Source organism: Punica granatum, chromosome 4 (assembly GCF_007655135.1).
Source record: "Punica granatum isolate Tunisia-2019 chromosome 4, ASM765513v2, whole genome shotgun sequence".
Lineage (NCBI taxonomy): Eukaryota > Viridiplantae > Streptophyta > Magnoliopsida > Myrtales > Lythraceae > Punica > Punica granatum.
Window position 1 is genome coordinate 39790424 of NC_045130.1, and position 16300 is coordinate 39806723.

Sequence of the window (16300 nt, forward strand, 5' to 3'; positions counted from 1 at the left end):
AGATTGGTCTTTTCTTTCTTTTTTAACTTTTCACACTTTAAATTTTAAAGAGGAATTTAAAATTAAATAATGAAAAAGTTTTAGGATCTCTAGAAATGAATAAAAGATAATATAAGTTTATTATGGAAAATAATTTGTGAGGAAATCTATAATAAAAAATAATTTCAAAAATAGATCGAGTTTGAGCAAACACTCCTTGACTTAGTCCAAGTGTGGTACTTGCTATTAGGGGTGGCAATTCGTGTCGTGTCTAAACGGGTTCGTGTTATTGAAATCATAATTCGTACACAACACGATTATTAAATGGGTCATGTTTTGAAAATCCATACACGATACGTTTATATCCGTGTCAACCCGTTTAGACACGTTTAAACCCGTTTTATCGAAACGTGTTATAATAGGTACACATATACACGATACGATTATAACCGTTATCCGAACACGTTAACACGACTTGTTTATCCGATCAACCCGGTTACCCGGACACATTAACACGATTTGTTTATTCGATTAACTTATTTACCCGAATACGTTAACACAACATGTTTACATTTTAACGTGGGGATTGAGATGGAGAGGGGGGGATGTGGACGGGGAAGAGGCGGGAGGCGCATCTGAGGGAGGCAACGACGGCGAGGATGAGATCGAGCCGTGAGGCGCATTAGCAGGAGAGTAGAGTCGGCGACGAGCTTGGGAGTAGGGGAGGGCGAGATCTGAGGCGGATCTGCGGACAATGCGAGGTGCACGGAGAGGAGAGCAATGAGAGCAAAGAAGAAGAACTTCGCCATTGATGGATGAGAAGAAGGAAATCAAATTGCAGATGAGATCTGAAGGAGGGTAGTAGAGAAGTAGAAGTAGAAGTGGAAGTGCGGTTGTGCTGTATTGGATTTGGTGAAAGAAAGGAAAGGAAATTAGGTTAGGGACTTAGGAACTTAAGGTTACATAAGGATATTTTGGTAAATCCAGATACATAAACGGATTAACGGGTTACACGATTATAGTAACATGATTAAACATGTCTAAATAAATAGGTTTAATCGTGTATAATCGGGTTACACATGTTCAACCTGGTAAGACACGCTTATTAACCGTGTTTAAATGGGTTGGACCCGTTTAGATCAATTATAAAAAAACATCAAATCCAAACCCGTTTAATTTCGTGTCGTATCCGTGTCGTGTTATCGTGTCGTATGAAATATTGTCGGCCTTATTTGCCATTAACATCACTTTCTAGAAGGAGTAGAAGATTGGGCACCTAGAGTCAACAGCGATGTCACTTTTCATACCGACACCTGAATGAATCCCCTGACCCGCAAACAATTTCGAGATTCTTTTACCACTTTCGTCTCTCTGTTTTTTTTTCCTTTCCTTTTTCTTTTTCTGGAGACATTTTTTTTATCCTACTTATTATTCAATCTCACTCTATATTGCATTATTATTATTATTATTATTAGTAGTAAATCTCACAAGAAAAAGAGGGCCTTCACAAACATTCGAGGGCGGCGGGTCGCAGGGGTAGGTAAGTTGCCTAACAAAAACATAACATACTAATTAAAGACTTGTACCTTATATTTTTAAATTAATTTGATGAAAATGTTGTACGTGTATCCAGAGTAGTTGAAGCACATAATTGCATGTTTCTCCGTGTGTACCTAGAACTATACTTACTGTGCTCTAAGACTTTCTCTATTAGTGAATGCCAAGCAGAAAAATAAATTACATAACGATATATTCAAATAGGAGAAAAACCAGTTAATACTAAAAATATAGGTAATCTCATGATAATCTTTTATATGTTGTTAATATTATTATGGCTAGAGGAATAATTTGACGGTGGTGATGATAAAAAAAAAATGTAATAATCAATCGATGTTCGGTGTTTTTCTTTCTAAATTTATCATCATTCTAGATGAACAAAAGATATTATCGATCGCACGAGAATATGCAAAATTTACAACTACTAAGAGTAAGAGACCTTAATTCAAAGGTCAAATGTCAACGTGAGGACAAAATTAAACTACAGAAGTTAAGCAGATGACAAATTTTAGATAATGGGCATTTTCTACACATCCATCTTTCCCTATAGTTGTGAAAATGAAATGGTCTTGTCCTTTTCCTTTTAAATTTTTATTATATATATATATATATATATTTGGATTTAAAAGTCAATGTCGTCTTGTGGCTGGGTAAGAAGTTTGATGGGACCAAAGCATAGTCGGACCTACTAGGAAAAAAAAATCATGGGTTCTTTCCATCTTCGAAGCATCATCATCCTTTCCTTTTTGAACTAACACAAAAATATAGTTTTAAATTTTAAAAGTTATAAAAAAAAGAAGGAAAATATGGCTGATGGAGATAGACCGAGACAATAAAATAAAATAAATAAATGAATTAAATTATAGCAATCAATCATAGGCAGCACATTGACCCTTCGGAATCACATCTTTTAGCTAAGAAAGATAATCGCAAAGAGAGTCCCAAAAATAAAAAAAAATAAATCTGATAAAGGTCATGTCAATTCTATCGGTCACACGTGCTAACGAACTTCCATGAAAGTTCATGTGATTCATGCAAGGATGCATGCGGAAAGCAGCAAAACTTACAAAGCCACTGTATGCAAGTGAGACAGCGAAAAGAAACCGATTGGCTGGGCCGGGCCGGGCCTGTATTTCCAAGGAACGCGCTTAGTTAGTCAATGTGAACAATGAACATCGGAAGATATGATAAGGACCTGTCGAAGGCATGAGGACCGCTCCAGCTAAGTAGTAATAGAAATGTCAAAATGGAGAGACAATGGTATTTATTATACCGCTCCAAACATTTTTTTTTTTTTTATCTTACATACAAAAATATTAAAAGTAAAATGTACCGAAAATGATCGTCGTTGTCGTCTAGTTTCCAGCAGCCATTTTCCTTTTCCAACTTTTAATTAAAAAAAAAAACTACAGAAAAATCAGAATTGACAACAAAACGAGATGAGCCTTTTACGATCCAATCATCTATGGATATATATATATATATCACAACGACTTGCAGCAGTTCATTGACGAAGAAGACTTTTTATCGAGGAGAAAAGAAGGACGATTGCATCACGGCACGGTTCATATATTTCTCCAGGATTTGGATTGGAAAGAAGCATGGACGGCGGAGAGTCAGTGCAACAGACTCTCATCACTTGATGCCGAGCTTTGCGTCATCTCTGTTCCTCCTCTCGTCCCCTCCCCACCTGCCACTTTGAAACTTTTCTTCTTCAATCTTCTTCCCATTCGAAGGCGTGAAGGTGAAGCTGCCCTTTTTGGATGTTTCACGGGAAGATATTTGTGGGTTTCGCCCTCTTCAACCGTCACAGCTGAAGGAAAAGGAAATGCTTAAAGAAGTCTGATGCTTTTCGACGGTTCTGGTGTGGTGCGTGTTTGTTATCTCCCAATCCCCAATTAGGCTCTCTTCTTTTAATGGTTTCTCGTGATTTCTTTTCCTTTTTCTTCTCGGGTCTCTGATTTCGGTGACTGAAGTTCGAATTTTTTTTGGTCCTCTTTGATTGTTTATTGGGGGGGGGGGGGATGGATGTATAATTAGATATACGACTTAGCAGATGAGATTTGGCTCAGTAATGGCTGGCACAGAAATTACTGAACAAGTGGACCAACTTATGCTGCCAAGTCCTCCGCCGCTCACCGTCGGAATAGCCATCGATGGAAGAAGTAAGAGCAAGTATGTTGTCAGGTGGGCCTTGGACAAGTTCATTCCTGAAGGTTCGGTTCGGTTCAAACTCTTACATGTTCATCCCCGAATCACCACCGTGCCCACACCCAGTAAGTTCTCAGTCTTCTTTTTCCAGGATTGCCAGAAAATAGGTCGTTGTGGAGTTGTTCGTTGGGTGTTTATGGAAAATTTTGTTGTGCTTGCAGTGGGGAACAAGATTCCCATATCCCAAGTCCGAGAGGATGTAGCCGCTGCTAATAGGAAGGATGTCGAGTGGCAGACCACAGAAATGCTCCTTCCTTTCAAGAAGATGATCACTCAAAAAAAGGTAATATTTGTCGCTCTTCAAAGGCCGTTCTGGTTTAGCGAACCATATAATAAAAAATCTGGTCTGGTCGAGTTTTGTCGAGCAGGTCCAAGCTGATCTTGCAATAATTGAATCTGATGATGTTGCAAACGCAATCGCGGAAGAGGTTACAAAGTCTAATATCAACAAGCTTGTCGTTGGAGCTGCTTCTCATGGGATGTTTACGAGGTACGCCTTTTTTATAGATATTATTGTCATACACGGAAGAATCAAAGGACCATGTTTAAGTTTACTTTAGTAATTCTACAGCTCGATGGCAGTTGCAGCAATTCTTTTCCTTTTGAACATGGAGCCTTTAGGATTAAAAGAGAATGAAACTGCGATACCATCTTTCATCATATTATGATAAAATCAGTCCTTTGCATTTGCATTTGTATTTTCTAAATTTTTCCACGGACTCTGTTCAACCAAATTCTGATCTAGTCGCAATTGTGGGAACAACTGATGGTTCTTCTTTTTCCCCTTTTCTGCATAATTTATTGAATGTTCTTCTTAAGGATGTGATGCTTGCAGGAGAGTGAAGAAGCACAATTTGACATCTAGAATCTCAGACTCCATACCGGGCTTTTGCACAGTTTATGCTGTTTCAAATGGGAAATTATCATCAATTCGTCCATCAGACTTGGAGTCAAATTCAAGCATCAGGGACGATAGTAGCAAAACAAGTTGCTCCACAAACAGTGGGGGCACCTATACTTCCAGCTCCCATAGAGGTACTATCTCTCTAGACGACATAGAAGAAAAGGTTGCCAAGAAATTTTTCGTTTCAAAAGAAGACTGAACTCAATGGCTTGTTTCTCTGATAACTCTGCAGATTCTCTCCTGGCAGCTTCATATAGCCACTGCCGTTCTTCTTCCCTGCCAATGCAGCGGTTCCAAGCCCTCTCTTATATAAACACAGGCTTTCTTAACTCGGGAACGAGCACCTTGGAAGCTAAGCATTCAAGAAGCCAGTCCGTGATCTCAGAGGAATTGGATAAGGACGTTTTTAGGTCTGATATCTTTGACAGTAATGTTGGGTACTCAGAGACCCAAAACTCTAGCTTCCAAAGCTCTATGACTGATCCACAATCATTCACCACTTATCAAGGAAATACTTCAGATGCCCCGAGTGATTCTCCTTCCCATGAAAGTCGGGTAAGTTCTCCAGTTTGCTCGTGTTTTTTCCTGCTCACTTGCAGGGGTGAAACAAGTATATGTGTATATATGTATATGGAGCTCATAGGCATTATTCATGCAAGTAAACAGAAAAAAGGATTCTTTTCTCCGGAACCAAGCATGGCCAGTTTGTTTGTTTGTTTACTTTAATTGTTATTATTATCGGTAACTATTTCCAGTTAAGAGGCTTGCAGTGCAGCTTTACTTGCTGGTAAATTTCTTTCTCACTTCCACAACCCCAAAAGTTGGTGCGAAAAGTATTTAGTTTTTGTTATTTTTCTTCATTGTTTATCCAGGAAAACATAAACTTCGAGCTAGAAAAACTTAGAGTTGAACTCAGACACGTTCGTGGAATGCATGCAATAGCCCAAACTGAAGCAATGGACGCATCACGAAAGGTTAATCTCTTTTCCTTGCTTCACCTTTTACTGCTACTCCATTGTCAACAACAACTAAACCAGCTCCTTCGCCTTCTCTAGGCGGACGAGCTAAATCGACGGCGGTTGGAGGAAGCAATGAAGTTGAAAGAAATTAAGCTGAAGGAGAGCATAGCAGAAAAGCTAGCGAGGCAGGAGAAGGAGAGGTATGAAGTCGCAAGGAAGGAAGCTGTACACATGATGGCATCGGCACAGCAAGAGGCTTCGGAAAGGAGACATGTGGAAATGAAAACCTCGCGAGATGTGAAGGAGAAGGAAAAGCTAGAGAATGCTCTTCATGGTCATGTACAGCAGTATCAGACGTTTACATGGGAAGAGATCGTTTCTGCTACGTCTTCATTCTCTGAAAGCTGTCAAATAGGGATGGGGGCTTACGGAACAGTTTATAAGTGCAGTCTGCATCACACAGATGTTGCAGTTAAAATTCTCCACTCGAACGAGAATCACAACTCTAAGCAATTTCAGCAAGAGGTAATGCATTCACCGAGACTTCTTTTTCGAAAAATTGTAAAATTCGCTTGTGTAAATGGTATTTATGCACTCTATCCAGCTCGAGATATTGAGCAAAGTTTGGCACCCCCACTTGCTTCTCCTTGTTGGTGCATGTCCTGATCATGGATGCCTCATCTACGAGTATATGGAGAACGGAAGCCTTGAAGATAGGCTTAAGCGGAAAGATAACACTCCTCCAATCCCGTGGTTTGCTCGGTTCCGGATTGCCTGGGAAGTGGCCTCTGCTCTTGTATTCCTCCATAACTCTAAGCCAAAGCCCATCATTCACCGTGACTTAAAACCTGCAAATATATTGCTCGATCATAACTTCGTGAGCAAGATTGGTGATGTCGGACTCTCCACAATGCTCCATGCGGACTCTTCTCTATCTATGGACACGGGACCAGTCGGGACACTTTGTTACATTGATCCTGAGTACCAACGGACAGGGTTGATCTCCCCCAAGTCCGATGTGTACGCTCTTGGGATGGTAATTCTTCAATTGTTGACCGCGAAACCTGTGATTGCACTGACTCACACTATGGAAAACGCAATGGAAAATGGGTCCTTAGTGGAGATTTTGGATCGCGAAGCAGGAAATTGGCCCCACGAAGAGACAAAAGAACTGGCTTTGTTGGCTCTCAGCTGTGCTGAGCTTCGAAGAAGAGACAGACCCGACTTGAAAGATAAAGTCCTTCCTGCTTTGGAGAGACTGAAAGAGGTTGCAGATAGAGCCACCCGCGCTGGAATCTCGACAGTTAGATCTTCCCCTCCAAATCATTTCATCTGCCCAATACTAAAGGTATAATTTTGTGCCTTTATAATCATACACTACTTCATTTCTTCCTTGATTTTCAATCATTTTCCTAAAAGTTATTCTTTGTCCCTAGTATTTCTTTGCTGGTTTGAATCCTCCTGTCTGAAACTTCTCTAGACACTTTCCATTGCTGACAGAAATCCTTCATATCATTGTTTGGTGAGCACCTTCAAGTTTTGGAAGGATGAGTTCACTCGTGTAAATACTAGAGAATGTTCATGGAACGAGCTAATATGTTGAGGTTCCATGTTGCAGGATGTCATGAAGGATCCATGTGTGGCTGCTGATGGGTACAGCTATGAGCGAAAAGCGATTGAGAAATGGCTCGAGGAGAACGATAAATCTCCAATGACAAACCTGCCTCTGGCCCATAAGAACCTGATACCGAATTACACACTTCTATCTGCTATAACTGAATGGAATTCTATGGAGAAGAATGCGCCTTTGTAGTGCCGGATGTGAATGAAATCAATCCGTTGCATATATTTTAGTCGTTTGCGGAGACTCATCTCAGGTTGCTCTTGTGAAACAAATTAATTATCGTATATATTTAACTTTTTAGTTTAGTTAGGAGATTAATTACTTTTTCATCCTTCAAAAAGGGAAAATTAGCTGAGGTTAAGGGTATATATTGTTCCTGATTTTGTCTCCTTTTTATTTTTCTGATTTTGCTGTATTATTTGGAGTTAATACTTACTAGTAAAATGCTCTGTTTATCCTTAAAAAAGTTCAATGACTAATTAGCTCATAAGAATTCTCTTAAAAAAAAAGAAAAAAAGAAAAAAAGAAAGAAAGGAGTCGTTAGTTGAACATTATTCATTAAGATCCGTTATTATCTATACAATCTATTCAAATACATAATAACTGGTTTTTGGATAAGATTTACCCAAATAAGATAAATAAATAAATAAATAAAAATATATATATATATATATATATAGACCAACCAACATATGGCTCGAGAATGAACTAGCTAGATTTGCACTGAGTAATACTTGGTCGGTTCAATTCCTGATAAGTTCGTGTTTACAACCATCACATATATTAGATTATCGCCATATATAAATATATGGTTATAATTGGTGGAATATATATATAATATGTATATATATGTTCTTTTTTCTGACCAATTTATGTATCTACTTGCCTGTCTCTCACATAACCTCTCTCTCGAAGCAACGAAATTGTTTTAATTATGTAAATATTGTGTGTTGAAATATATGAGCAATATTTGATATACAATGAAATCTATACATTAGCATGTGAAGATAACGTACGGTCTTACAATACATGAATATATATATATATATGTTTGATAAAATAAAATATAGTGCAATTTTTATATTGGCACATATATATGTGTGTGTGTAGCCGTATGATGCATTATGACAGCGTAAAAATATAATTTTTCTACCTTCCGAAAAAATAGTTTTTCTATAATAGGCAATCTATAGATATTTATAAATATATATACACACACAGATAGCTGAGGTATATTTATATTTTTGTTATATTAAATTAATATATTCAACGGTTTCATTTTGATATGGAAATATATGGATGTTTGTTCCCTTTTTTTTACATATATATATATGACCTATATCTTTCAGAAATATATGATAATTTAATATTCTGTAAAAAGAAATAAATGGAAGTAGATAAAATAATATTTCCTACTTCCATATATTTTTTTTTCTTTATCCTACTTTTATATATTGACACATTTGCTTTGAAAATCATATTTTTGTTGGAAATTGATAGATATTGTATAATATTTAAATATCTTAATTTGCATGTAAAATTCTTATATAAGTACTTATCATCAAATTTTTAACTTTTAATGTCACCAATTTTTTTTATTGCATTCATATTCTAACAAGGTATATATATTTTTTCTTCTTCACTAATATATTTATGTATATATCCCCTCTTTTTATTCTTGAGTTTTAGTTCGATCTATTGTTCATAATCGGCGGAGATTATTCTATTTTTCTTGTAAATGCTTATTCTATATGTTGTTGGATACAGATAATTATTTTGTCAAAATAGTTTATATATATATATTTGATATGAATAATTCGTTGTAATACAACATGAATATTTGAGCAGGTTTCTCACGCAAGGCGCATTTCTTCGACTTGTATATACATAAAACCAAAATTTACCCAAAAAAAAAAAAACAGAAAAACAGAAAACCAGAAAGACCGAATAGCCGAAAAGACCAAAATGAATTTGTGTCCTTGTTTGTTTTGAACAGACGCTGCGCAAAGAATATTCGTAAATTCTCTTACCAAATGAGCGCTTGACAAGTAGAGCCAACACAGCCGGCCAATCATCTCTGGCCACATAAGCAGAATGTGCCCCTCCCCAATCAGTGAGTGAAACGTGTCAAAGCCTTTTCGCTTCACCTGCACGTCAATGTCTTCCTTCCTTCCTTCCTTCTTTCCGTCGTTTCGCTCATGAAAAACCAGAGAAGGGAAGAGGGAGGGACGAAGTTTACTGTTCATTTACAAGAAAAGAAACGGATTTCCTCACAAGCTTACATAGCCTCAGATTCTCCTCTCCTCTCCTCTCCTCTCCTCCCCTCCCATTGCCCGACATAGCCCTCTGCATTGTACATAAGTTCACTTCCAGGCTCTTCGATTTTTCCATTCATTCCAGGTCCCACCATGTCATTGTCCCTCTTCAGGCTCTTCTTCCTCCTGCTGTGCTTCCTTCCTCTCGCTTTCTCCGAAGACTCTGCTCCCAGCTCTGATGCTTCGCTCCCGAGGCCCTTGATCATCGAATACCCGCAACCCAGCAAAGCCGTCGACGAGGAGCTGAGGTTACGGTGTACAAGCTGGAGGTTCGCGGCCGAGACGAACAACCTTAGCCCGTGGAAGACGATTCCGCAAGAATGCGCGGAGTATGTGAAGGTTTACATGACGGGCGAAGGTTACAGCTTGGACCTCCAGAGGGTCTCCGAGGAAGCCGGGTTTTATGCGAAGAGCGTGGAGCTGAGCGGCGACGGGAAGGATGCGTGGATCTTCGACATCGACGAGACTCTGCTGTCGAACCTTCCATACTACGCCAACCACTTATTCGGGTAGAACTCTTTCACCTTATTCGCTCTTCTTGATAATGCACCGAAGATAAAAATCTCAACTTTATGATTGTTTGCTTCGATCGAATTTTTTCCATAATTAATTACCTCTGAACCTACAATGATCATAGCATAATTTAGGATTGCGAGAGTAGCTAAATAAGATTGTTACTCGATTCAGAATTATGTCTAGTTCATCAACTTAGGTCGAAGAAAATTGTATTGATCGATTTTCGCGGGAAATTTTCAAGAAAGATGGAAATTTGAGGGTTTAAGCCAAGCATTTTAGATTTGTTCTAGGAATGTGGGATAGTAGGATTGTGGACAATAAGGCAATGAGTTCATGTCCAGTTGTCGATTTTCCTGAGATGGGAACCGGTGAGAGCATGAGAATATGGTGATGAGTTTCGGTTCTCGTCTTTGCTTGATTAGAAGCTTATACTGAAAAAGGATAACTTTAGGCGCAGTTATGATTCTTCCTCTGGGGGAACGAATTGATTTCTGAGTGGGCTTTTAGTTTGAACCTGTAGCTTGGAGGTTTTTGATCACCCGGAGTTTGACAAGTGGGTGGAGAGGGCATCGGCGCCTGCAATACCGCCCAGCCTGAGACTCTATGAGCAGGTGCTCCAGTTGGGCTTCAAGGTCTTCTTGCTGACAGGGCGAACAGAAAAACATAGGGGCGTTACTGTTGAGAACCTGATCAATGCTGGGTTTCAGAATTGGGATAAGCTTATACTGAGGTAAGTGTGTGTGCATGAATTCATACTTTCATAGTCTCTGCTGTGGCAGATTTTCATAAATGTCTGCCTTACGATGCCATAAACAAAGCATGATAAATGTGGTCAGACTTGAAAACTTTGTCTGCGCAGTCGTCATGTTGGAATCATTTTCCTAAAAATTTTTAGCAGGATCTTTCAATAATCGACCATTGTTATAGTGCACCATATGCTGCAAATAGTGTGTCAAGCACATGCATTGGTAAATACACATGAATGAGGAAGTTGATTCTCGAATTAGGTATAAGGACGAGCTACTGTAGATCAAGGGGGGAAAAAAAAAAGAAGAAGGACAAGCTGCAACTGTGTGGGTTTTATTTGCATTAGCCTGGAAGCATTTGTTTTAAAAGTTTGTCAATTTGGCAATACATCTGTTTGATTGTTTTTCTAACAAAATAAATGCTAAAAAGGCAAAAAAGATTCTTCTCCATCTTGAACAGCATACTTAGGGCTTCGATGATGTTGTTTGAAATGATCTTCTCCTGCGATTCAGACTTCCATTGAATCATAACGTAGTAAGTTGCTTCGTTACTGCAGATCTTCCGAAGACTATGTAAAACTAGCTACTGAGTATAAATCGGAGAAGAGGGACGAAATGGTGAAAGAAGGATACAGGATTCTCGGGAACTCAGGGGATCAATGGAGTGACTTACTGGGCTCTGCAATGTCTGCACGCTCATTCAAGCTTCCGAACCCGATGTATTACATTTCCTAGCAGGACGGGAGATTGTTTATAGTTTACTCAGCCTAATAAATTTGTACAGTTGGATTACAGTACCGCCATTCTATGCTTAATTTGTTCATATCGTCTCTCTCGCTTGATTTTCTATGTATATTGCTCACGTATGTCGTTGTTCTCGTTCCATCTGATGAAAAGAAATGATGGATGTATCGTCCTATTTTCGTGCTGCATTCAATCAGAGTAATGAATGTGGGATGTGAACTTTTCGGGGACCATTAGATGGACCGAGAAACCAAATCCCCATAACGAACAAACCGAATGAAAGAGTTGGAGCCATCGTTATTTGATAGGCCCATCAAGGCTTTCATCGATGTTCCTGTGCTGCCACAGGCCCACACCCCATCTGATTATGTTGGCCGCCATTCATTTCACCCACATAATTATGATAGGATAGATAAGGACCCATTAATAAGCCTAAACCAAGCCGAGAATGCCGCGTACAATAGAATTGGTTCTTTTCTTTTATTCATTTTCCAGCTCGCGATGAGTTTCTTTTCGAAGCTCGATTATAATCGCAATAGTTAGATAGATTATAGTAGCTTTGCCTTGCAGACTTGCAGTTGCAGTAAAAAAAAAAAAATAGGGAGCAAATTTGGGCCCTCAAGTGAAACAATGACAGAGGGAGCCCAAGAAAGAAAAGAATCAGCTCATTGCCGTGTCATGCCAGTTTGCTCCATTTTTGTTGAAACGTTGCAATGCAATATTACAATGGGCCTGCCTGCCTGCCTGCCTGCCTGCCTTCGTTATTTATATATATATATATATATATATATATATTTTTTTTTATATGTCGTTTTCATTTAAATTCCTCCCACAACCTTTCTAGCCCATCCGTTCCAGCGGTCTTCTTCTAGTTCTAATTTATAAGGGTTTCCTCCTCGCTATCCTGCGGAAGCCAGTGGCGAGTAGACTTTTGAGCTATCTTAATAAAACCGCCACACCAAACATTAAAATTAAAATGGAAGCAACTGTTATGAGTATGATATATATATATATATATCTCTCTAATCAGACTTTTTTTTTAAAAAAAAAAATTCTAAGAGCACGATATACTCACTCTCATCAATTCCTTTCCTTCGTATTCTGGAATATTTTCCAACGCCTCATGAACTTACCAAAATTCAAAATGGGATTTAATGAAGATATGTTAGTCTATTTAAACCCTACTACAACCTGACATTGAACCCTAAATATATTTTAGTCTATGTATTTAATTTTTTTATTTTTTTTATATTTTTCGGTGGGTTTAGTCTATGTATATATTAACTATATCCGAGTGTGATGCCATGAAAATTATCAATCAAACAAAAAATTTCATGTAAAAACCACGTGTGTGTTTGCGTGTGTATATATATATATATATATATATAGATATACATGTTCGGGCTGGATTGAGAGAATTAGAGGGGGGAAGGGAGAACGTCAGCAAATCACGAGAGAGAGAGAGAGAAGCTTCCTTTTTTTTTTTTTTTTTTGGGGCCAAATCTATAGAAGAAGAAAATTCGGTGTCTTTCGTTCACATCTCATCTCAGAATCTGAGAAAGAAGAGGCATATATATATATATATATATATATATAATCAGATCTGTCTTCTCCGACTCCATTCCCGTCTCAGAAGATCGGCCATGAAATGAGACTCGCTCTCTACCTCTCCGTTGCCGCCATTGCCATCATCATCATCGCGCTCACTGTTGTCTTCTTCCTCCTCTTCCGCAAGCGAGCTTCTACTGGGGCTAGTGGTAGAGCTCGCGACATCGAGAACTCGAAGCGCAACCGGGAAGAGGAAGACGAAGAACAAGAAGAAGAGGAGGAGGAGGAGGAGGAGAAGGAGCTGTATGAGGAGGATCTCATCACGTTCCAGGGAGGCGAAGGCCTCACCATATGCGACATACTGGAGGCTCCTGGTGAAGTCATCGGCAAGTCCAAGTATGGCACGCTATACCGGGCCGAGCTGCACCGGGTTGGCTCCGTCAAGCTGCTGAGGTTCTTGAGGCCTGCCTGTGCCGCTCCTGACGACGACCTTGCCTCCGCGGTTGACGTCCTCGGCCGCATCAGGCACTCCAACCTGGTGCCCCTGTTGGGATTCTATGCTGGCCCGAGGGGTGAGAAGCTCCTCGTCCACCCGTTCTGCGGGTTCGGGAACCTCGCGGAGTTCATTCGAGGTGAATCTTTTTCCTCCCTCCCTCCCTCCCTCCCTTCGCCAACGAGTTCATGATTGTCTTGAGCGAGCTCAGAATTATTAGGTGCGATGCCATTTCTAGCTAGAACATAGTAACGAGGCATGGAACCGCCTGTCTGCATTGCCCTGTTTTCTCGGTAACCAAACATAAAAGGATCGTTTTTTTAGGATTCCTTATATTATGGATTGCTCCTGGGTTTCTTGGTCTTGGGTGAGATTTGATTACCCCAGTTCAGGTCCATAAATGTCATTTTCTGTCACATTGCCAAGTTCTCGTTCCATTTGTCCTCTGCTAATATTCTCCTCTTCTCCATGGATTTTATTGTTCCAAGGAATAATCGATGTTATTCGTGTTGAAATGAGCAGATGGAGACGGCGAATGGCTCAAGTGGTCCATCATTTATAGGATCTCGATTGGTATAACCAAAGGGTTGGACCATCTCCACACGGGGTTGGCTCAAGTGGTTGTCCATGGAAACTTGAAATCGAAAAATGTATTTTTGGACCGAAATCACCGACCATATATTTCCGATTTTGGCATGCATTTGCTCTTGAATCCTGATACTGGGCAGCAGATGCTCGAAACTTTAGCGGCTCAAGGGTACAAAGCACCTGAGCTGATCAAGGCCAGAGATGCGACCAAAGAATCGGATATCTACAGTCTTGGGATTATCTTTCTCGAGCTGCTTACGGGTAGGGAACCTGTAAATGAGAAGGCAGCTCCCGACGAAGAGCCTTACTTACCGAATTATGTGAGAGAGGCGGTTCTTCAACAGAGTATATCCGACTTGTATCACCCGAACTTGCTCTCGAGGAGGAAGCGAGATAGAGATGGGGATGATATTGATAGCTTTGTTGTTACAGAAGAGTGCATTCTCAAGTTCTTTCAACTGGCTGTGGCCTGCTGTTCTCGTTCCCCTTCGCTTAGACCAGACACGAGGCAAGTTCTGAGGAAGCTCAGCGAAATTGTGAAGTAAGACTTCCTCCAATGTTTTGTTTGCAAACATGAACGTTGGCCTGGGTCATTGGTTGATTTGAAGTCGTGATCTGATACTGTAATGGCAAATCCAATGTTTGCTGGATATAGCTGAAACTGATGGGGCACGCGGAGATGTTGACATTTATAGGAAGCTATTCTTTCCCAAACGCATGGGTCTTAAAAGCTTAGCTACTGGATAAAGATGGGAGAAACTGTTGACAGTGAGGTGAGAAACTGTAGATCGAAACTAAGGTTCCTGAATAAGCTGGACCTTTCGGGTCTTTGATGAGTTTCCGGGATTTCGTTATGCGGATTGGATGTTGGTTTTTGCCGAGGAACAATTAGCCGACTTGTTATACTTTGCGGAAAGCGAACTCAGATATGCGGAATGAATTATGGTGGGGCGAGTCGGATCTTTGTTCCTCTTCTGGGAAAGGGAGGCATATATAGGCCAGAGTTGCTCTCTTTCTCAACTGTAACTTCATTCATTCATGCCCTTGCAGGGATGAATTTCTTTTGTCCCGACTGGAGAAAGCTCACAGCTTCATCAAATTGTCAATCTTGTAGACAAAACTCAATACAGGAATTGAATCGTCACATTACATCTCTCTCTCTCTCTCTCTCTCTCTCACTCAAAATTATTGTTAAAAGTTAGGTAAGGTGGTTGGTGGGTGTGATTTAATTATAATCGAAAAGAAGGATTTCAAGAATCATTTACAAAATTCTAATCGCGGGAAACAATCACTTGTGGACAAATTACATTAGGGCATAACATGCATCCAACCTTTATCCAACATGGAACTTATTCTTGATCAAAATTCAACATTATCTATATAATCATTTTCAGTCTGAGCAGCCCGTTTGAAGACACAGTAGGACAAACGTGATGTACAATTTGGGCACACATTAATCATATCTCATCGCATTCATTCAGTTTCATATTTACCCAACTGTTGGAATGGATTAATACAAGTTCTGGAAGGGGGCTTATTGATAGCAGTATGCAAATTAGCTGGGACCCTTTCATGTTTTCTTTTTGCATCTTCTTTTCATCATGTCTTAAAAGATGAGGCAAAGCAAAGAATCCATCCAGCCCTTTGCTCGGTGGAAAGAAAGCAAAGCCTCTTTTTGTCAATTGGGGTCCCTTCCCTCCCCTCCCCTCCCCTCCCTTCCCTTGGTGTTGTCTCTCTGGGTACCTTTACCCTTTCTTCTCTCAAAGGTTAAGAATGTATCCTTAATTTTTTTTTTATAGTAATACATCTGGTCAGATGCTCCTTCATATTCGATGAAATTATGATAGATGAATAATTTGCCGCTGGGAGCCAATCGGATAAAAGCAATGTGCTTGCTCCTGGCCAAGCCGCCTATGCATAAAGATTGATTTTTATTGGATTCCTATCGCTGCCCCTTTATTACTCCCACTAATTAGGTCCATGAACCTCTTTAGAAGAATTTTCCTTTCAATGGGCCAACCCGGCTCGATTGGATTAATCGGGAAGCAATTAAACTTCCGAACACCATTATTCACACCGGTGTGAACAACTACGATTTGAACGATATAGCAGAAGC

The 16300-nt window shown here is 39.7% G+C and overlaps 3 protein-coding genes across 5 annotated transcripts; all 3 read left to right on the forward strand.

Annotated features, from left to right (window-relative positions):
* The first annotated feature begins 3035 nt into the window (after positions 1–3035).
* Positions 3036–7623, forward strand: LOC116205086 (U-box domain-containing protein 35-like). Of its 3 annotated transcripts, XM_031537550.1 has the most exons (10): positions 3036–3405; positions 3577–3812; positions 3909–4030; positions 4116–4237; positions 4583–4782; positions 4884–5206; positions 5524–5625; positions 5707–6135; positions 6215–6958; positions 7229–7623. In XM_031537550.1, the coding sequence occupies exons 2-10, from the start codon at positions 3593–3595 to the stop codon at positions 7421–7423; spliced, it is 2457 nt and encodes an 818-aa protein (XP_031393410.1). In that variant the 5' UTR covers positions 3036–3405; positions 3577–3592; the 3' UTR covers positions 7424–7623. The 3 variants fall into 3 exon arrangements, with proteins under 3 accessions (XP_031393410.1, XP_031393411.1, XP_031393413.1); XM_031537551.1 differs by lacking the exons at positions 3036–3405; positions 3577–3812 and having other exon boundaries at positions 3909–4029; positions 4114–4237; positions 4567–4782; positions 7229–7539; XM_031537553.1 differs by lacking the exons at positions 3036–3405; positions 3577–3812 and having other exon boundaries at positions 4020–4029; positions 4114–4237; positions 7229–7539.
* Positions 7624–9416: 1793 nt separating this feature from the next.
* Positions 9417–11658, forward strand: LOC116202379 (acid phosphatase 1). The gene is made up of 3 exons (XM_031533919.1): positions 9417–10058; positions 10586–10795; positions 11369–11658. The coding sequence occupies exons 1-3, from the start codon at positions 9643–9645 to the stop codon at positions 11544–11546; spliced, it is 804 nt and encodes a 267-aa protein (XP_031389779.1). The 5' UTR covers positions 9417–9642; the 3' UTR covers positions 11547–11658.
* A 1324-nt stretch (positions 11659–12982) lies between these two features.
* On the forward strand, positions 12983–15339 carry LOC116206179 (putative kinase-like protein TMKL1). The gene is made up of 2 exons (XM_031538978.1): positions 12983–13735; positions 14119–15339. The coding sequence occupies exons 1-2, from the start codon at positions 13204–13206 to the stop codon at positions 14727–14729; spliced, it is 1143 nt and encodes a 380-aa protein (XP_031394838.1). The 5' UTR covers positions 12983–13203; the 3' UTR covers positions 14730–15339.
* The last annotated feature ends 961 nt before the right edge of the window (positions 15340–16300 follow it).